The sequence below is a fragment of the Echiichthys vipera genome (assembly GCF_963691815.1).
Source record: "Echiichthys vipera genome assembly, chromosome: 6".
NCBI lineage: Eukaryota > Metazoa > Chordata > Actinopteri > Perciformes > Trachinidae > Echiichthys > Echiichthys vipera.
The window spans coordinates 9,463,768-9,485,549 of NC_139831.1; the positions used below are offsets into that span (position 1 = coordinate 9,463,768).

Consider the following 21,782-nt stretch of genomic DNA (forward strand, 5'->3'; position numbering starts at 1 on the left):
TTAAACAGGCCGTTTTCACTGCATCATTAAACCTATTTAAGGCCTGTTCCAAAAAACATTATAGTCTGTATGTTTAGGTCATATCTCCATGACAACACTGAGGCCGCGGCCTCTTGAGTATAGACGAATGGTGAGCCGTTTGTGTGTTTCGACATCTAGCGGTGGTGCCATTACTGCAGTGGCGTCTTCGTCCAGTATGCGCACAATTGAATGGGAGCTGTCATAAGAAGTGTACCTAATACTTTTACCTGTACTTTTTATGCAGCATTACTTTTGACAACGATGTCTAGGAAGTCGGGTAGAAACCTGCTCAAAAGAGCTAATTTTAAATACTTGAAGCCTACTTTGGGGTTAATCCAGGAAATGATGCATCATATTTTCTAAATTGAAGTAACTAGCTGTGTTTCCCTCTGAAATGTAGTAGTGTGAAAACCTTGCGTAGTAGAATATGAGTTGAGTAAGAACCTGAAGTGCAGTAGGTAAAAGGGTAGCATACCTTTGTTCCCCGCTTTGTTTGTGACTTCAGATGTTCCCTGCTGTTCACAGAAAGGGTCCTATTTTTCCCCTGATATTTCTTCCACAATCAGTGCCTAGTTCCCCGACAAATAGGCTTATGTAGACCCTTACCCTGCCCCTCACCCTAACCGTTACCTCTAGCCGTACCAAAATGCTGAATTAAACCCGCCAAGGCTGAGGCTTATGCGACAAGGAAACATAGGGATGACCCCCTTAAGGGTTCCCTACAGAGCTTTCCAAACTGAGCTGCAAAACTTTTATAAATTTGTCAAGTCAAAAAAGTCATAACATTCATAAGTCGTGTCCACACCTTTGTTTTAAAGAGTGTTACTTTAATAAAATAGAAATTATATCAGCAGGTCATAAAAATGTCCAGATTAAAAACAAAACAAAAGCCAACATCAAAAATCACACAACAGCTCGTTTTAAATGTTAAAACACCACATCAGTCATTTAACACCCAATTAAATTACCAAACAAATAAAATCCTTTAATTAAAAAAAATGCTACTGTAAATTGCAGTGCATCTCCCGACCTGGTTTAGCTGCTCAACAGAGACTGCATAGGGGTAACCTTAGCGTCAAGTCTGCTGTGAATGTGCAAGAGGGACGAAGATGTTTAGAGGGTGATGTGGAGGAGAGCGACGGCGAGAGCAATGAGGGTCAGCGACGAGGAACAGGCAGAGGCAGGAGATCCAGACATCATGAAGGACTCTGTGTGTTTGAGCATCCACTCCTTCTCCGCATGTTTCCCCTGTTTGTCCAGCTCAGGACCCACCAGCTTCCGGATTGTCTCATAGTATTTATTGAGCCACTGAAGCTGGAGAGTGAAAATACCAGTCAATGAAAGTTATAAACAAGCCTAAAGTTGCACATAAACAGGTATCAAGTATCAACAGTACACAGAAATAAATATAAATATATAATAACACTGCATTTTCCTGGTCTAAGGTCAAATAAGGTGTTCCACAGGGATCAATTCTTGGATCACTTCTGTTCTGTTCTGTCACTTGGTCATTTAATCAAACTAGTTAAATTAAGTTGCAGTTTAAATCCAAACTGTCCAGGCTTAAATCATATATGAAGTGGAGACTTTGAAAGAATATAATTTAAGGTATTAAGTGTATTTTTTTGCAAAACATTGCTGCTTCACACATATCTCTTCAACCTGCCAGCACTCACAACAATCACCACAGTTTCATGATTAGTGTCACGATTCAGCATCCGACAAAATGTCTCCGCTTCTGTTCCTGAGTTATGGCGTCAAATAATAGATAGAACGATTATGATGTCACAGTGAAGTTGACCTTTAACCTCTTGGATTTATGATTCACGATTAAACTCTTGAGTTATGGACAAAAATATGTCAAAAAACAACATTACTATGCCGACAGTGGTGGAATAAGTACTCATGATGTTTCTTAAGTAAAAGTACCGGTAGAGAAATATAAAATACTCCATTACAAGTTAAAGTGCTCCAATCAAATTCATACTTAAGCAAAAATATTAACAGCTAAATAATTATAATATACCTTATTAAACTGTTATTTTTGTTGCATTAATGTGAAAGGAGCTTTTTTTGTTTGTTGTTGTTGCAGCTATTCCAGGTGTAGCTAATTTGAACTACTTTTTTATGCATTGTACGCCTATTTCATGTTCTCTGATTAATCTTCAAAGTCATCAGCAACTATAGCTGTATTTAATATAGCAAACTCAAAAAGTACAATATTTAAAACGTAGCATAAAATGACAAACACTCAAGTAATGTACAAGATCTCAAGACTGTGGGTGAAGTGCCACGAAAGTTGATGTGAAAAAAAAACATTCACTCGTTAGATAAAGAGAAAGAAAACAGAAGTTAATGTCACACGTGGTTTTGTTTTCTCAAAGAAGGTTCTGACGTCCGAAACTTCGACCTGAAGTTTAAACGGGGGATTTTAGAGGAAACCAGCGCTCTTAAAGCAGGAAAACGAAAGACTTGGTTGGTATCAAACACTCTATATTAGCGCAGCTCTAAGGATGCAGATTAAAATAGGAAACTGATTTTTTCTTTGGGGAAGTAAACTAGCATTATAACTTGTAACTGGAAATATATTTAAGGTGTTGGGTAACATGTTTTATATCTCTGTTTTTTAAAGGAAATGATGGTGAAATTACTGTAACTTGTCAATACACAATTGATCATTTAGTCGAATATGACGTCTTACCTGCTCCGAGCTGAGCAGCGAGGTGTCAATCAGTTTTCTGTCGTATGGAACCAGTGACACGGTGTCAAAGGTCAGGTAGTTATGGCCGAACTGAGGGAAACAAAAGCACATTCACCAAGAAATTACCTTTGCTTATATCGTTCATTAAAAAGGGGAAATCCCTGACATGATTCTGGATTATCAGTAAGGTTGTTTTGTGTCTACCTTTGTATTCACAGGTACGATCACAACCACGTCTTCAATCCGGATCCCAAAGTCGTTCTCCTTGTAATATCCAGGTTCTTAAAGAAAAGGATTGTCCGTTTTGGTTTCACATTTGAGCCATGAAATGCAAAGATCATCATCCTTAAAAATGATCATTATGTCGTGTTTTTATCTGTGGATTTATTCTGGAAAAGAAGATCTCACCTATGGACGTGAACATGCCGGTTCTGAAGGGGATGTTGTTGCTCTGAAAGCCGACTGGCCCTGGAATTATAAAGTTATTAAAATATAGAAAAACAAGGGATGACAAACCTTACAAATATTTTAGTTTTTTTTTTTGTTTAGTTTAGAGAGTTTATTTCGAATATGTGAAAAAACAAAATTATCATACATTAATAGGCAGTCATAAAGAAAAGGAAAAGTAAATGTACAATAACAAAGTATAACAAAGTAAACTGAAAAAATATAAATTCTGTTTATCTGAAAAGGAGTGGGAAGAAGTATAAACGTATTTAATTCCACCCCTTTTTAATAAATATTACTGAAATAACACGTACTGAAATATTTAACCTAATATCTTTATAGTAATAATAACAATAATATTAACTTCCATTTGTCATTCTTCAATTATCCTTGTTCTGTATCTAACAAAGCAAAATTAATTTGTGTACATTCAACTTGTTTAATCAATTACTCCATTAATCAGCAACTATTTTGAAAATCAACTGATCAGTTAAGTCATTTTTTAAAAGAAAACTTCAAACTTTGTCGCAGCTTCTCTGGTGTGAGGATGTTTTTAAATCACCGTGAATTTAATGTGTGTTTGTTGTGACTGTCGATCCGACAAATCAAGACATTCAAAGATGAAACTGTGGTGGACATTTTTTCTACTTTTTGTGACATTTTAACAGTTAATTGAGAAAATGGCAGATGAATCTTTAGTTACAATAATCGCACCACGGTGTAACAGCGTTCAATTTGATGTAAAACAGCCTCTCGTGCATCATAATCACAATGCTTTTATCACAGATCACTGAAATCTGCCTGAACTCTGTTTTAGTGGGGTGGATTTAACCTTTAAAGATGAAGAAGTCACTTCATTGAATGCATTAATCTATTTCCTCCTGCTGTTGAATAAAACATTAAAAAGAAAGCATACACTCATGAACTCCGAAGTAGTTTCCAACACCATGGCCTGTGCCGTGGCCATAGTTCAGGCCCACTTCCCACAATGCCCTGCGACCCAGCATCTCCATGTTCACACCTGTTGATGAACAAAAGCCACACAGGGAGCTTTAATTAAACACTTTTCTGTAATTCATCCACTCAAAATGATAGAAAGAAAAGTGGGTCACAAAGTGGAGAAACAGGGCTCTCTAGTGGTGGAAGTAGGAGAGGTTTCAGGGTTTTAAATCTCATTTAAAACAACAAGAATGTTTTTTTTTATTCCCACCTCTTGTCCCTGAGGGGAAGACGGTTCGAGATATCTCAATGTTTCCCATGAGCACTCGAGTGAAGGCCTCCTGTGAAGCGACATGTGTTGTTACTGATAGAGAAAGACTATTTCAAAGGAATACTTTTAATTAAGGTTTTTGAAAGAACATTACTGCAGAGATTTTTACGGCCAAAAGTCAAATAAAAAAGGTTTCTTGCCTACTAAAATAATGTCAATAAGATAAAAACAGAGACAAAGAAACTCAGCTGATTAACTTTAGTGTGGATGATTAGCCGTGTCCCTTCAAACATTCACACTTTCATATCTAAAGTGCTACCTTTTGCATCGGTGTGGGTGTCCCCCAGTGAACTGTCCGAGTGATGTCGGTGGTCCCGTCTCTGGTAGTAGTGAAAGACACGACGACTCATTTCAAATGCAACAGATGTGACGTGAAACTGGAGAGTCTGTGAGCAGAGTGTGTTTTAACTCACAGATACTGTCCGCCAGAGTCCACCAGGTACATCTCATCAACCGTCAACCTCCTATTCGTTTCGTTTGTAGGGCTTTAAAAAAACAACAACCCAAAAAACAGGAAATTGTAGCAGCGCTGCAGCTTCTCAGGTAGTTTTAATGGGGGTGTAAATGAAAACATACACTTCAGTATCATAATATATTGTTTTTGTGATTCTGGTTTTTTGATTTGTGGTTTACGTGCACAGAAAATGGCCCTCGAAACATTCACACTCTCAGGTTAACATTGAATCTTTGCATGTAGTGGTTCATTCTGTGTTGTTTATAGAAAGCAGAGTTATAACGTATCTTCAGCCGTTTGACTCTTACACTCCAACGTAAAAACGTATGCGTACGCTGCTGTGTTCTGTGTACTATGACACGAAATCAAATTAGATTTGTTTTCACAATATGTCACCTTGCTTACAGTATCACAACATATTGCAATATATTGAATTGAAACCCCTGTATCATGATACAAACAGTGTATCGGCAGATTCTTGCCGTTGCACGGCTCCAGTTCTAACGCGTGTGTGTGTGTTTTAAAAGGTTTAGCACATTAGCTGCTAATAATTGCTGCTGAACTTTCTCTTTTGTAGATATCTCTTAGGTGTTTTTTTGTTTTCCATTTCTTTCAAATATTTTTGGAGGCATTTTTTCCTTTTGCCTTTATTAGATATCGTCCATTGGAGAGCTCACAGGAAATGAGCCGAGAGCAAGAGGGGGATGACAAACAACAAAGGTCTCCAGCCAGATTGGAAACTGGGGGCGTTGTGATTTTATGACCAGGATGTTAAACTCCAAGGCCACAAGAATGTGTCTCTATCCTGTCTGTGGGATTGAGCCCTTAGCCTGTTCCTCCTTCTGAAAATGAAAAACCGTTCACAAATTAAATTAAATTCAGTAATTTTACAAAAACAGCTCAGCACTGTAATAGCAAACGTTACTGAAACTGGAGAAAATCGTGTATTTGATTGATGTTTATACACATTTGGTGAATTATACAAAAGGACAATGCACATGGGATATACTCAAAATAAACTACAGTGGCCATGTTCATCCTAATGACAGATGATCACCAGCAGTTCACTCTCAAAGACACCAACAACAAGAGGTGTTCGAAAAAGGTTCAGCAGTAACGTAGGAACCACATCCAAAACCACTCCTGCGGTCAGGGTTCGTTCACCTTTTCTGAGGTCAAATTCAAGCACTTTCACGGTCCATGTTCAAGCTTTTCCAGCACCTTACAGTTGTGGTTAATTACATATCTCTACGAATACATATAGATATTGAAAATTATCATTATTTTCATTAAAATCACCTTAAAAGAGATGGAATTATGTTATAAACAACTAAAATTGTTTAAACTATATTTCTGTTCTATAGCTATTTGTTGTGAAAGAAATGTGGATTCAATTCAAAGCATTTTCCAGCACTTTATCTAAAATCCAACGTTAAAATTCAAGCATTTTCATGGATTTCAAGCACCCGTACGAACCCTGTACGGTCCTTTAAGAATGTTGCAGGCTTAAGGCAGAGAAGAGATCATTATAAACTGTATATGTTTTATATAAATTATAAAGAAGAAGTCAGTAAGAAGAGGAAGAATATGAATAAATCTCACCTGTAGTGAGCAAGTGCAGCATTTGGTCCACTTGCAGAGATCGTCTCAAAGCTTGGGCCTCTGCTGTCTTTCTGTTCGCTGTAATGATGTTTATATTACTTAACTGTGATAAGGACAACTATTCTGATTTTATAACATGTTTTCTTATCTCTAAAACACTCTTATTCTGACTTTCCTGAAGTAGCAAAGCACATGTTCAGCAAATACTGTCTCTCAGCTCTCCTCCATCTCGTGTGCACTCACCTGCGACACGTATTAACGTATTCTGCAGCAGTCAGCTCGGTCTCTTTCCCTTCTGGCACTGCCTTCTCCAGCCACATCAGCAGCTGGATGACCGCGACCGCATCCCTCACCTACACAGAGCCGAGAGAGAGTCTCGGCATCAATCACGGCAACGCAAAAACACACAGACTGAAAATTTTACATGACATGTTGCACGGCTGTTTGGGCATCTTTGGACAGGATAACAAATGTATCAGGGTTTGCGTTCACTGAAGTGTTCAAGCTCTCGATGAAAACGATTCATATATGTCCCACCGATTTGACAGTGAAGTCAGAGATCTACAGCAGATGTGAGCTCTATGTGTGCTCATGTGTGCATGTACATGGAGGTGTGGTTGTGTATAACCTGAGTGTGTCTGTGTGCACATGACGTACGTGAGCGTCCCTCAAGATTCGCTGCTCAGTCTCATCTTTCACTGCTTTGGTCGTCAACACAGGAGAGTAGGAGCTTGTCATGAGCTTCTCCTACATGATGCAAAAAACACAAAACAAACAATTAACACAAAATAATAGATCCTTTAATGCTCTTCATTCCTAGAGAGGCCGTGTCCTCTCATTATAAAAAGGAGGGCAGACATTTCTGAAAATATTCCCAGTAAAAACTGTTTTGAGCACTGACTTTCAAACACTGCATGGATTAATATTATTTAACAGGACTAAGGAGTTATTTCGTATCTGGAAGACGTTTTTGGAAGACTGTACATCTACTGTAGGCGATCAGCAAACAAAAATATAATAAATAATAACTTAAACCTGCATAACTTGATTTTTTTTGGCCACTTGGGGGCAGTGAGACAAGCTGTAAACACAACACTGACACATTATCACCTTATAGAGGAAGGCCTAAAACCCGGAAACGAGTTAGTGTTGGTGACGATCATGCGACCGCATTTTAATTCACAGCCTAACATGAGATTTTTACATCTGCTGATCGCATTTGTAATTCATTAATGTGTTAAGTATCATAGACTTTTATTTGCCTGCAATAAGGAAGTTATTACAGCGAACTTGTTGACACATCCAGCAAACACAGAGCAGCATATATTTTGAGTGACATTGTGTCTGACGTTCACTCTCCTTTAAGCTTTGTTTTTGTTTCCACTAACTAGATATTTGTCTCTTTCACGATGTTGAAACTCTCCGTAAAGCTGACGGTTACTGCAGTCTGGTGATAAATCTTTGTGGGTTTTTCACCCCGAGTGACCACATTCACATTAAACATTCTCCTTTGATTCATTGTTCATAGAAAAACAGTAATTAGTGCAGCTGGATTTTGTCCACAACATCAAAAATATCTATTCCTGATTTGCAGCAGCGGCCATGAAGCGACTCAATACAGCTGCAAAAATACAGATTATTATACTGTCATTGTACTTATTTACACAGTGCAATGCATTGAATCAGAACAGAATAAAATAGAAATACTTTATTGATACATTTTCTCTGTTTTTAAATAGAAAAAATATAAGAGAAATGATAAGAATGAACAATTACACTGAATAGAAACAATGGATAAAATAGAATAAGAGATGTATAATTATGCACATTCTGCTGCAGTAAATATAAACTTGTATTTGTAAATAGAAGCAAGAAATTGGAACTGTAAATTAATAAAAAAAATGTGCATCACTAAAGTTACAATACGTTGGAGATAGAGATATATAAGATGATATGTGAAATACGTACACTACAATACACCTTATACAAGAGTTTAAAAATGAACAGGGCTGAAATGAAAATGAAGTATTATACAATATAACGTAGATGCAGTATTAATATAATAAAGGAGTATATCACAGGCAAACTGGGGTATTGCACAGTTGTATTATTATTGTGTTATTATTGCAGTATTGCACACAATGATATTAAACAGTTGCAGATATAAATAATGAATAAATTATTACGTGTTAAAGCAGCTGGCTGGTGAAAAGGTCCAGTGGAGTAAAGTAAACTTAATGAAATAAAATGTCCGCATACCTCTGGTGTAATGAGCTCATAAAGTGCGTAGTTTGTGTACTCTGTGCCGATCCACACTTTGACCCCAGCCCCCGCCACATACGTCTTCAGATGATCTCGGACAGTGTCGTAGCTTTTTAGCTGCACACAGAGAGGCCCGTTACAGGAGGCGTTCAGGTACGCCCTCAGTTCCTCTGTCACTCTGTCCGTGTGGAGGAAGAGCCTGGGGGGATGTGGACAAGATGTTAAATGTCTTTATATCCTTGTGTATGTGAGGGACAAAGGACAACAAAATAATCACACATGTAATCACTGAAAAATGGACTCACCAGATCTGATCCAATGTGAGCAGAGTGTAGGAGTAGAAGAAGGGGTTGTACGGGATGTCGCTGCCACGCAGATTGAACAGCCCTAAAAATCAAAGACACACGCAACCTGACTGTCATTCACGTGATCTGCTGCATCCACCTGCTGTTTATATCGCTTCTGTGTGACAGACGTGACTTCTTCTGTGCCCCTGCTATTGAAAACAGACTCGCTAATTCACAAATCTGAAGTCAGGAAAGGTCTGAAACACAGAGGTGCTGCTGCGGTGGTTATTAGAAAGACGCTTAGAACATCTTGTGCTCATGAAATCAGTTTAAAAATGTGATTACTGCTGATAATAAAGAATTATAATTAAAATAATGTTAACTGTATATCAGCCTCTTTGCCTCACTGTGCCTCTTCTTCTATCATAAGAGCGTTGCCCATTTAAAAAACACATCTGTCGTCTGTTTCCTATATTTTGTGTCACTTTGTATTACAGGTACACTTCCTGTCAGTGTGATTACTGAATTCATAAGCCTTCACGTCAGACTGCGTCTCCTCAGGCTACTGTTTCCTCCTGAAAGCAGTAGTTTTATTCATGCTTTGTTCGTCTCCTGTCGTTTCATTTTGATGCACACTGGTGACATTAAAGCTAAGCGGCCATTTTGCGCCCTGCAGCCACGAGGTAACCAACCATTTGGGACTTTTACGCCATTTTTGAATCTTTTCTGTGTCCTGTTTTAATATTATCAATCTTATTATTTTATTTTCAAACCACTGTTTTTTCGTCACTACTGATAATTTAAGCATTTTTTCTTCAATATTACTACATTTTGTGTTTTGAATGCGTCTTTTCTAAAGGCAATACTGAACACATTATGTTTAAAATAATCTTCTTTTTGCACTGATTTTAATAGTGGGCTGTAGTTCTGCACATTTAAGTATTTTTTCCAATTTATCTAAATTAGCGCTGCAGTAGCTCAGTCCATAGGTGACTCGGCTGGGAACCCTAGGGTCGTCGATTCGAGTCCCTGTGTGGACCATGAATGGAGCGTGGACTGGTGGCTGTAGAGGTGCCAGTTCATCTCCTGGGCACTGCTGAGATGCTGTTGAGCAAGGCACCGAAATTGCTCAGACGCAGATCTATTGGCAGCCACCTCGCTCTAACATCTCTCCATTAATTGCATGTATAATGGTCCTGTTTGTACATGTGTGTGTATTTCGGGCCTGTGTGTGTGTAACCTGAATAATAACAGAGTGAAAAAAATTTCCCCTTGCGGGACTAATAAAGTAATAATTCTTCTAAATAAATTGTCTTGATGAGCAAATCGGTTTCTATGGTGAACTACAACAACTATAAACTCACATTAATGAAGTTCACACCAACTGTGTTTTTCAGCGAATTTCAGTTGTGGTTTTATATTGATTTTTCTAAATCATCACCATGATGTTTTAAAAGTCTGAGGTACTTACAGGCGGTTTCATCCAGCGCTGACAGCAGAAGAGCAGTTGGTTCGTATGGATTGTTTCTTATCTCGTTCCGTATTTGCTGCACTTTCGTCTGCCAGGACCTTTCTGCAAACACACACAAATCAAAACTCGATGCTCATTTCTGTTGGACGTTGAGTTTATTATGTACGTCCATGTTATGTATGTTAATTCCTATTACTGTAAACCTGTGTTCATTGATTTTGTTTTCCTTAAGGGGGCAGCACAACCACTATTATAAAATACATATTTTTAAAGTAATTATGACATTACGCTACAAATCTTTATTTGTATTTTTCAGCTCCTGTGAAACTAACACATGTAGTCAAGCCTTTCAATATACAACTCACACACTCACACACACACACACACACACACACACACACACACACACACACACACACACACACACACACACACACACACACACACGCACACACACACACACACACACACGCACACACGCACACACATCCTGTCTCTCTGCATAATGTAGTGTTTTTCCTGCATGCCTCAATCAGCAGCATTAGGAGATCTTGGTACAAACATGACTTGAATGACAAACCATACATTTTGATACTGGATACCGTGGAGGCAATTTGGTCTTTGCTTAAAGGTATTGAAATTTTGTACCCAGCCCTAGACAGAGTAACAATATTGTTCATTTGGAGTCTTGTTTGTACCCAAAACTCTCTCCTTTCAGCTTTGTTTGGTCTCCATGAAATAGTTTGACCATTAAGCTTTTAAATGCTTGACTTCATGTTAAAGCTGAAGTTGATAACTTTTTTTTTTTTTCCATGTTTGCTAAAACTGTCTCTATATCCTGACAGCACAATGAGACGACTTATGAATGAGTCATGTATCCCCACGTCCACCTGCTGCTCCTGCTCTCAGGGTCCTCTCACTATGTTCCTGAAGACCTCTGCTTTATTCCACCGCACCCTAACAACCAATCAGAGCCGAGGAGCCTCTGACGAAGTGTCCACACAGCACACTAAAGTATGTTTCTGAAAACTGATCAGCGTTGCCTAGTTTCACAGTTTGCACCAGAGACTCCTCTGCTCTGATTGGTTTCTGTAGGTCAGGCGCGGTAAAATCACAGATCGTCCGTCTCATTGTGCTGCCAGGATATAGTGACAGTTTCAGCAAATATGAAAAAAACATACTTTTCACAGAAAGTTACAGACTTCTGTGTCTGTGGGCCGTTTGGTGCTGAACCGATAGTGGGTACAGTGGGTTTATAGCATCTTTTGGTCGATTGACCCATTGTTCATATAAAAATATTGATTAGCGCAGCTCTAAGGATGTCAAAAGTAGTGACTTCTGTAAATGTGATGCTTCCACTTAGTGCAGACACACATTAGTGATTTTCCTTTGACATTCCTGTCGTCTGCAAAGTGATCATCACTTTAAGAACTCTACCCGACTGCCAAAGCTTTCATATCCAAACTATGACACAGCTTTTATAAAAGACTCACTTAAAACACACGCACACACACACACACACACACATACACACACACACACACACACACACACACACACACACACACACACACACACACACACACACACACACACACACACACACACACACACACACACACACACACACACACACACACACACACACACCATTAGGTTTATGATGCTCTCCATTTGCCTATTCCCTGACCATAAAGACTGACAAGTCCACAGTCGTCCAGACTACTTCCTTTTCTCGAGGCTTTTCCATTCTTTCAGAGTTAGTATTTGATCTGTCAGACAGCCATAAAAACATGAACAGGCTGTTAATGGCTGTTTGCGGAGCCGCTTATTGCTTTCTGTCCAGTTTGCAGGTATTTATCAGCACATAGATAAAGAGCCCCACCACACAGGCAGACTAACAGACTGAAGTGTGTGTGTACAATACAGACATATCACCCACGTATGACTCTGTCGGGCAGGCGGGTGAGGTTGTCAGGCGGGATGGACGGTCTTCCCTTCCACACGTGGTCGACCAGGTTATCGGGAATGGACTTGAGGCTGCGATTGCTCGACTCCAGATTGATGCTGTAGTCCCCCTGAGTTTCTAATGGAGGAAATTGCAGATGATTGCACACACTGAGGCGAATCAATCGCAAGCAAACAGCCTGTGTGGCGTCTGGAAGCTCCATCGATAATTTTCCATCTACATGGGCAAGCACTTTATTTATGTTAACCTGGACTGACAGGATGGATGGAGAACAGAGACTTACTGAGGGAGAAGAGGAAGGGATCAAAGCCGATCTCGCCGCCTGTCGGGACCTCGGAGATCAGCCACTCGGCTACACTGCTGATGGACACTGGAGGACATCACACACATAACAGACTTACGTTATTTTTCTTATTTCAGAGGAGGTGACAGAATAAATCCAGTTGATCTGCCTTTGCTGAATATTGTGATACATCATAGAAATTAGATGTGTATTAAATCAAATGAGAAGAAAAATTTGGATTTGAAGATCAAACAATAAAAACTGATTACACAATATAGTTTCTATCAGCTGCCCCTGTCTGTGACACTCACCCTCAAGCACATTTGTTCCCACTGAAGAAGTAACTCTTTAAAAACTGGTCACTAAAGAATCTCCCCCAAACAGATGGGCAAAACATACAGAAACATATAACTTCACCAGCCTTATCCTTTAAAAAAAGGCAAAGAAATTCAAAAACACATTCAACAACTGAACCACAAACACATATGTAAATGTAAATGAAGGAGGTAATGTGTACACAATAACAGCACTAAGTCATGAACATGCTCTCTGTAAAAGGATGAAGGTGAAGCCAATAACTCCAATAAAATGTAAATTATTTTTACAGCCCCAGAGATAACTGTTGTATTGTGTACGTATGTGTTGTATCTTTGCATCAAGTTTTTTTTGCCACCGTACAAATCCTCCACTGACGATTCAAGTCATACGGGATGAAACGGTTTAATGATAAACCGTGGAAAAATACCTGACACGTAGTATTACCGTTTTTGAATCTTAGCTGTCATTCAAATTGTGTTTGATTACTGCACTTACTTAACCGTCTCACAGATGTTTGTTATTTGTCAGCGCTGTGACCGCACCAGAGATTGTTCAGCCTTCTAAGAAAGTCTGAAGTGCGGTCGTATTTTGGTTTCTAAGAGAGTGGCGATGGAAACTTGACTGAAGACGACTACTTTGTCTGAAAGGAAGAAGATCGATGTGAAAGGCCGAGTTTATTTTGTGGTTTTCGGTATAAAACCTGGTTTGTGTCAGTTGTTTTTTTCGACACATTTTAACAACACCACGATAAGACTGATTTCAAATGTTCATACTGTTTCATCCCTACACGTTTTCCTTAATGTATCAGTGTTAAAAGTGTTTCAGTGAGAAAAAACATGCAGCGACTTGTAGTTTGCTCGTGAGCTATTTTTATCATATAAATCCTTTGATAATGGGAGCAGCATTTGTCAGGAGGTTTTTAGACTTGATTATCAAAACCAAAAATATTTGATTGGAATTTGTATGTCCTGCGTTGTCATAACAAGTAATCACAATGTCACCCCCTCCCCAACCCCCCACCATCTTTTTCCAGCTCCCAGTTGCAGTCCATCTGTCTCTCAGCTTGAACCCAGTAGCGGCTGTCTGTCCACAGAGCGGCCTTGGTCTGTGTAACTACTGCAGTGCCTGAGGAGAGAGGACGGCAGAGAGGGTAATGTTGACAGTGAATTATACACGACTATAAATGTCAGAGTTGACTTAGAACAATGCGTGATGGGCCAGCTAATCCTCAAAAATGTGGGTGTGTGAGAAACAGGAAGGAGAAACACTGAGATGGCAACATGGTGATGAATGGCAGAAACATAATCGGGGCTTACAATTATCATTCCACTGCTGTATCCTCACATGAGATAGATAAACTTACGCAGCAACAGCTGAATCTAAATTTTGTCTCATTCTCCACGGAGGCCCAGAAATTGTGACTTCTCTTCATGGAGTCTGGCGTAGATTTGGCCTGATGTAAACAGTACTTTACTAAGATGTCATCCGTCTTCTTATCCACTTACACATGCAACAGCTGAGTGAAGAAGTACGTGCGATCATTAATCTTGTTCTCCCTTATTGCCTGAAAATACATCCGATGAATGAGAAGGTGCAACGATGCAGCGAGTGAAAGCGACTGAGATAAATGAACGAGGAGGTGGCTGCATGGTGAGGATGTGGGATGAAAGTAGAGGAGCTGCATGACCGCGGCACTTAGATGTGGGGAGTTGAGTCATGGGGAGGAGGAGGATGAGGATGGAGGAGGATGGAGAGCAGGAGGAGGACGACGACAAAGAGGAGGAGGAGAACCTAGAGGCAGGAAGGGATTGTACCTGCGGAGCCTGTAAAGCCAGTCATGAAGGCCATCCTGGCATCACGTGGTGCGATATACTCACTCTGACAGGGAAACAGAGGTTAGCATCTCAAACACACACACACACACACACACACACATACGGTTTAAACCCAGATGAATTCATTATGACAGAGAGCAGATGTACCAGGTGAGCGTCAGTGCCAGGGATAATGTAGGCAGAGATATTCATGTGAAGCATTTGCGCTCGTAACTCCTGCAGCCAGAGAGTGGTATTTACTGCTGTGCTGGGGAGGTACTGTAACACACACACACACACCACACACACACACACACCACACACACACACACACACACACACACACACACACACACACACAAACACACAGGGAGAGAGAAAGAGAGAGAGAGAGAGTTAGAGAGACAGGCAGTGTGTGAAAAGTCTTTAGATTTAATTAAAGCCAGCAGAACTGCTGATTCATCCCTTTCTGTATCTCCCTCTAATCATTAACCGTAGTTCATGAGAAGTAATCATTAACCGTAACTGTATAAAACTCGTGCAACATGTTTCATGATGGGAAAATGCTGCATGACTTCTTTGAGGTCAATTACATGACGTCATTTCTGCAATTTTCTTTTTGTATTTGTATGCTTTGTATGCTTCCATTCACTCACCTGCGGGGACAGAGAGCAGTTCCTCTCGGTTCGCTCATATGGAACAATGCTGACAGCGTTTCCTGAAATGAGAAGAAAGCGGTGACAAAGGGAAGACCTTGGAAAGTGACACAAAGTAGCGACCGGGCTGAGCGGCGTAAGCATGTTTTCAGATCAGCGTAAAGTGCTGCCCTTAGCGGTGACTGTCAGAGCAATCTGCAGAATCAATGCAACTTAAAAGCTCCGGATTTAAAAGCAACACAAAAAAAACCCCAAAGTCACAATAAAGGACACTGGACGCACTCAAAGAAGGCAGCTGTGCAAAAAAATAAACAAAGATATCAATCATATTAATCGCAACTTGTCTAATAACAGTAATGCAATCAATCAAGAGAGTAGTTCAATCAAGTCCATGTTCACAGATGAATTATTAAATATTAGAGGAAGAGGCTGTGACAGAGACGTTTTCTCCTTCCAAGATGAAATTTCATGCAAAGAAATCCTGATGAGTAAACCGACAGGCACGGAAAGAGCAGATGGCAACCTCTAATGCATGCTATTTTAAATACATGAGGAGCGTCTGGCAAACGAACTCAATAAAAGTCTCAGAGGCTCGACACAAAAGAGGAACTTTTTACCTGTTAGTGCTGCCACAGACAGAGCCAACAACAACCAGCCACAGGAAGGCATCTTGGCACTGCGAGCCCGTCACGAACAGATCCACAGACAGAGTGGCTACAGAGCAGGTGCTCCGATGTGTATGCAGCGGTTGTGAGAAAGTGTGTGTGGTTGTGTGGTGAGAAATTGTGTGTGGGTTTCTGCTAGTAAGTCCTCTCTCTCTCTCTCTCTCTCTCTCTCCTCCTCCTCTGCCACTATCTTCTCTCCCTGCAGCTCTCAGATAGGAATCATGTGCAGTGGCTTTGAGAGTGGATCTTGGAGCTCAGGAACAATTCTTTGCTTTCTGACCTAAAATACATTGTTTCCAGCCACACTGACCGCCCGCGTGTTCTTTCCCTGAATCTCAATGTGTTGCACAGTGTTTGTTATTGTATCATGATGCAACTCAGAGGCTGTGGGTTGGGAATTCCCACTGAGATGCACGGTCATCTTTACCACATGATAAAATCAAACTAAAATGGGATTTTTTTGCAACAATAAGACATGAGCATTGCCAATGATGCTTTCAAAAACGTGGACAAGGCTGGTTTACATGCAGTGCAAATGTGACCGGAGATTATTTGTCTGAGGGATGGGATGTAGAGTTTCATGATTGTGAATTTTTGTCAATTTTGCACGTACGAGTATCTGTGTCTGCTGATCCAGAGATTGTAATCCTGCAGAGATTTCCACAGAAAGAGTATTTTTAAAACCTTCTAAACTGCCACAGAGCTTAAAGAAAGAGGATGAGGAGAGGAAGAGAAGGGGAGGATTTATTACAACAGCATATACAAACATTTTTATGTCTTCTTTTATTCTACTGTTATAAGTTTGACGTTGTTTCAAGCTTTCCCAGTTTAAACAGGTAGTTTGTTTTAGGGATGAACGCATTTTTGCTTTCGAGTTTGTCGAGAGTAAAATGTCGATATCACTCTCATGTCAGCCAGCAGCGGCAGAGCTTAGCTTAGCATAAAGACTGGAAAAAGAGGGAATCAGCTAGCCTAGCTCTGTCTTAGGTTACAACATTTGTCTACAAGCACTTTAAAAACTTACTTATTCTATCAGGTAAGATTTATTTTTTTTTGCCATTGAGCTCTTTAACAGAAATGGTTCATGATTGTTTGTTGTTGTTTGCTGCCGCACAGTTAATGTCCTTTGTACTTTCAACATCAGTTTGAGTTGTTAATGTGCTAACTAGCACTTTGAATCTGTTTCTGTCAGTCGTCCGGTTTCTCTTTTTGAACGACGAATACAAACTCTCACGCAGGGGCAGAACACACATGCTACTTGGCCATCAGCTGTAGTCTCTTTGCCGTGTTCAAGTGCAACTTTTTGGCCAAGACACTGTGAGAGGACGCAACTGTTGGCCTTTGGCGCCACTAGTTGCACTTTAATGTCGGGTTGAGTGTCTGGGCTTTAAAAGCAACAGTTCTCGTCTCACAAGGATTATGTGTGGGACTATTTCTTGGCGGTGTGCAGTGACTCTAGGATTTCAGTGTGCTTAGCCAAGAAATGTTGTTTTTTTTTTTAGACAGATGCAGGCTAGCTGTTCCCCCTTACTTCCAGCCTGTATGCTAAGCTAAGCTAAGCTAATGCAGCTGCTGGATGTAGTTTCATATTTAGCGTACAGATATGACATTACGTATTTGATTACGTTTTTTACATTTGCTTTCATTACTGTGGGTGTTTAATTTACTGCCATTTTAACTAGTTTTTTGTAAATCTCTCTAAAAATAGAGTTATGATTTTTCATAGTTCATGTTTGTGCACCTGATGTACGATCTACGGTGGCTCCACTGGCTCATCATGACTAACAAACCCGGCAGACCTTCACAATAACAAAACATGAGTTATATTCAGCTATCACAGAGCTGTGAATCTTAAATGACTCCATTTTCATTATGAGTAGATTGAAAAACATCTCAGTGAGTTATAAAGGTTAAACAAGGTTAATTTCACCATGTGAGATGAGCTTTGCTAACCCTTTTAATTAAAAACAGATTCCTGTGTTTGAGGAATGATGATTCTAATGTACAACTGGTTATCATTTGCTTGTATTTATGGAAGAAAATACCTTGAAATACAGTATCATAAATGATTAAAAATCTAGTGAATTATATGAAGATGACGCTGGATATACAAGACTTCCTGATTAATGTCTGACTCCTAAAAGCATAAATCAATGTAGTTCTTCTGTGTCACCCTCAAAGCTTTGTTACTGCTCACAGCAGTATTTTTAGATATAAAGTGACCCAGATATAACGTTGGATAGTTTATTATCACATTCAGTAAAAGGCCATGGATGCACTGCAAAATGTGTGATGTTTCTTATCAGTGCGGCAGAAGCACATATTTAAAATCTGTGCGGCTTTGAAACCAAATCAAACATGGCTCAGTGCAGCTCATATTTAAGAAAAAACAAAAATAAAAAGGGTTGATGCTTTCATCTTAAGAAGACAGGGGGAAATAATGCTGTAGGTCTATTGTGACTTACTGTTTACTCCATTTTACATTTCTTTTATTTTTTGACTGACTTTGATGGCGACCTGAGAGAAATTTGATGGGTCCTTTGAAAAGGATGAAAGAGAAATGTGCACAGCAGCTTCCTTCATCCATGACCCATCTGACATATTCACAAACAGCTGCAGATAATTTATACAAGCTTCTAATGTGCAGATGTTAACGTGCAGAGACTGAGCTGCTCCATGAGAAAAAGGAGTTCATTTTACTGTGTTTTATTTTGACACAGGACTTTAGACTGTTCAACTATGAGAACAATCTGCTACTGGCATCCGTGCTTGTCATATATCTCCAAAGTAGTGAGTAAAAAGACAGTTGTGATGAAAGGGGCAGGTGATGAACAGGTACAGGTGTACTGTGACCTGGAATCAAGCAATATGATTGGTTGATACCTGTATATCACTGCCATGACGTTTAATTCCTTTACACAATTCTCTATCACTCCGCTTTCATCTTTTTTTAGCAAGGTGCTCAGGACTTCCAGTCGTTACTAAGCAACATTCCATAGCAACGGCGCTTTATGGGTCATTTTTGTTAGTAAAAACGATTGATATTGGAATCTGTCCACCACTTTAACACTGCCATACTTTGTTACCGTTTTATAAAAGCAACAGCTCACTGACGCTTCGCATCTGTGCCTTAACAGCAATATAATCCCAATACACCACGGCCTATTGTGAGCTGTAGCTTAACTATTTGTTTTGCTATTATCTTATGTACACATAATTTGCTCTCAGGTCTCAGTTGTAAAAGAGATTGTGGCCTTTGATAAGATGTCCTGAATACATAGAGCTAACCAACAAACTAACAGACATACACACTGACAGACATGTTGAAGGCGCCTTAAGGACCTTCGTTAGGGGCCGAGGAGATGCCTTTGCAGCAGACAGGAGAGGTGGGTGACAGATTTGCTTTGGGTTCATCGTATTACATCCTCTATGGCCTCTTATAATACTCTTTCTGAAAAAAGATAAACAAAGAGGCTCCACTGTCCTGTTGTCAAGAGGAAATTGACAGAGGACAGGTTAAGCTGTGTTTGTAGCCATGCTGAGACCCAAAAACAGCACGATGGAAGCAACAGGAAATGATAAAGGAATGAAAACAGCAGCAGAGTGGTGAGTTTGAAATCACCGTTGTCAGTACAGAGATGTACGTTACACTGACTTCATAGGAGACAGCAAGTAAACATGGAGAAAGTTTGTACAAGGAAGTTTGCATGTCATGCTAATTTCAGGTTCATACTTGTATTTTGGGTTTCTAGAACATGTTTACATGCTTTAATGTTACAAAAAAAAATCCCCAACCACAGCGACTTCCTGGTTGATCCAATGAGGAAGTGCCAAAAATGTCGCAGAGTGTCCACTAGGGGCAGGTTTCATAGCAGAGCAGCTTCTCATTGACCCCCATGTTAAACAGGCCGTTTTCACAGCATCATTAAACCTGTTTAAGTCCTGGTCCAAAAAAACATTTTAGTCTGTATGTTTAGGTCCTATCTCCATGACAACACTGAGGGGGGTAATTTTTTTTGTACCAGGCTGAGTTTTTATTTTAATGGAGGTTAAAGTGTATGAATAATTAGGGGCGTGGCCTCTTGAGTGACAGCTAGCCTCTGGCCCTCACTTCTCCTCGGAGGTAAACGTCAGCCAGATGGACGTGTCTCCCTCCCCCCAACGTCACATACATGCCCTTTTTTTGATAAAAGGGAATGAGGCGGAGTCAAAGTCTGACAAGATGGCGACACCCGTAGGTGAGGATTGGATCAAGTTGAGAAAACTAACCCCAACGTAGACGCTACATCCATTTTTTATACAGTCTATGAAAAAAACACATTATTTTTCTTATACTGTCTGAATATACTTGTATTCATCATCCTCCTGAAACGCTCCGTTTTAGCGCCCGTCTCTTTAAGAACCCCTTCTGAAAAAGCCCAGTCTGCTCTGATTGGTCAGTGTTTTCGGGTATTCTGCATCTACACTTTCTTTGTCCATGCCACAGATGTATTAAGAGAACTACAACAGCCTTCGAGGCGGGGCCATGTTCATTCAGATGAAAGCTGCTGCTGGGCATGAAGCCAAAAAAGTTCAACTGCTGCTGCTGCGTATACTTTTGAATGGGGATTAAATTATTTAATTGTGCGACTCTTCTAAACTTTTGAAATGTTATCGGACCGAATGGATCAAATTCTGATAGTGAAACAAATTATTTTGTGTTTAAAAATGTTTCCACAGATCTACAGACGTCTCTTTCACCATGTGAATGGCAGAAGCACATATTTTAAAGTCTTAAAGTGTTTTTGGGTCAGAGGGCATCACATGACGGACTGGGGGGTTGCAATTCCACTGTTTGGCCACTCTGTGAAATTGGCTTCAAAGCCCGGTGGGATCCCTGGTCTCTGCACCGTCACTGAAGCCGCAATTTCTACCTAAATACTGTATAATATAGTTGTGACATCACAATCGCAAAAAAGTCCCGATGGCTCGTTAAAAGCACTGTTTCTTAATACGCGTTGTGGGCGTTTCTTTGATACTCTCACAGTATTTATATAGCACCTCGTCCTGCTTTACATTATGGGACACGCCAGGACGCAGACCAGAAAACAAAGAGACCTCTTAATAAAATATCCTAAGATATATTTATAGAACATTGTGTGCTATAAACAAAGGCTTGACACCATTATAGGCCTGTTTCAAATAAAAGCCTCTGCAGTCTTGATAACTGAAGGTCTTGTCCAGTATGTGAGAATTTATGGCATTCATTGGCGCCTTGACTTGGCTTCTCGCCGAACCTTATCTCACGCTTATTACCAGCACAGTGCTACAATAAGCCAGTCAGTTACTGCATTAGTCAATAGAAGAGCAGCAGTTTAATGATCTACCAATACTGAATTAATGATTCTTGCCCATATGAATAAGAAAATAAAGCATCACTAACCGAAGTCCCACTTGTTTCTTTTGTTTTGCAAGACTCAACTTAACAGTGACTTCAGTAAAGCCTCTCTGTTGTTTTGACTTTGGACCAAAACCGGAACTACAGACAGGAGGGAACTATGAAAAACAGCTGTTATCAATCGG

General features: G+C 39.9%; 1 protein-coding gene across 1 annotated transcript; it reads right to left on the minus strand.

Annotated features, from left to right (window-relative positions):
• Window positions 1-838: 838 nt before the first annotated feature.
• xpnpep2 (X-prolyl aminopeptidase (aminopeptidase P) 2, membrane-bound) lies at window positions 839-16,289 on the minus strand. The gene is made up of 21 exons (XM_083915017.1): window positions 16,173-16,289; window positions 15,556-15,617; window positions 15,068-15,178; window positions 14,900-14,963; window positions 14,106-14,210; window positions 12,768-12,854; window positions 12,458-12,601; window positions 10,516-10,617; window positions 9,063-9,144; window positions 8,755-8,956; window positions 7,153-7,242; window positions 6,739-6,848; window positions 6,496-6,573; window positions 4,853-4,924; window positions 4,699-4,759; window positions 4,380-4,449; window positions 4,086-4,190; window positions 3,131-3,190; window positions 2,927-3,003; window positions 2,723-2,812; window positions 839-1,335 (listed from the first exon to the last, which is right to left on the minus strand). The coding sequence occupies exons 1-21, from the start codon at window positions 16,222-16,224 to the stop codon at window positions 1,135-1,137; spliced, it is 2,025 nt and encodes a 674-aa protein (XP_083771143.1). The 5' UTR covers window positions 16,225-16,289; the 3' UTR covers window positions 839-1,134.
• Window positions 16,290-21,782: the final 5,493 nt, after the last annotated feature.

Coding starts and splice junctions, on each gene's coding strand:
- xpnpep2 (XM_083915017.1), bottom strand. CDS start 16,224: ATGCCTTCCTGTGGCTGGTTGTTGTTGGCTCTGTCTGTGGCAGCACTA. Junction 15,618..16,172: donor GTCTGTGGCAGCACTAACAG/GTAAAAAGTTCC, acceptor TTCTCATTTCAG/GAAACGCTGTCAGCATTGTT. Junction 12,602..12,767: donor TCCCTTCCTCTTCTCCCTCA/GTAAGTCTCTGT, acceptor TTCCTCCATTAG/AAACTCAGGGGGACTACAGC.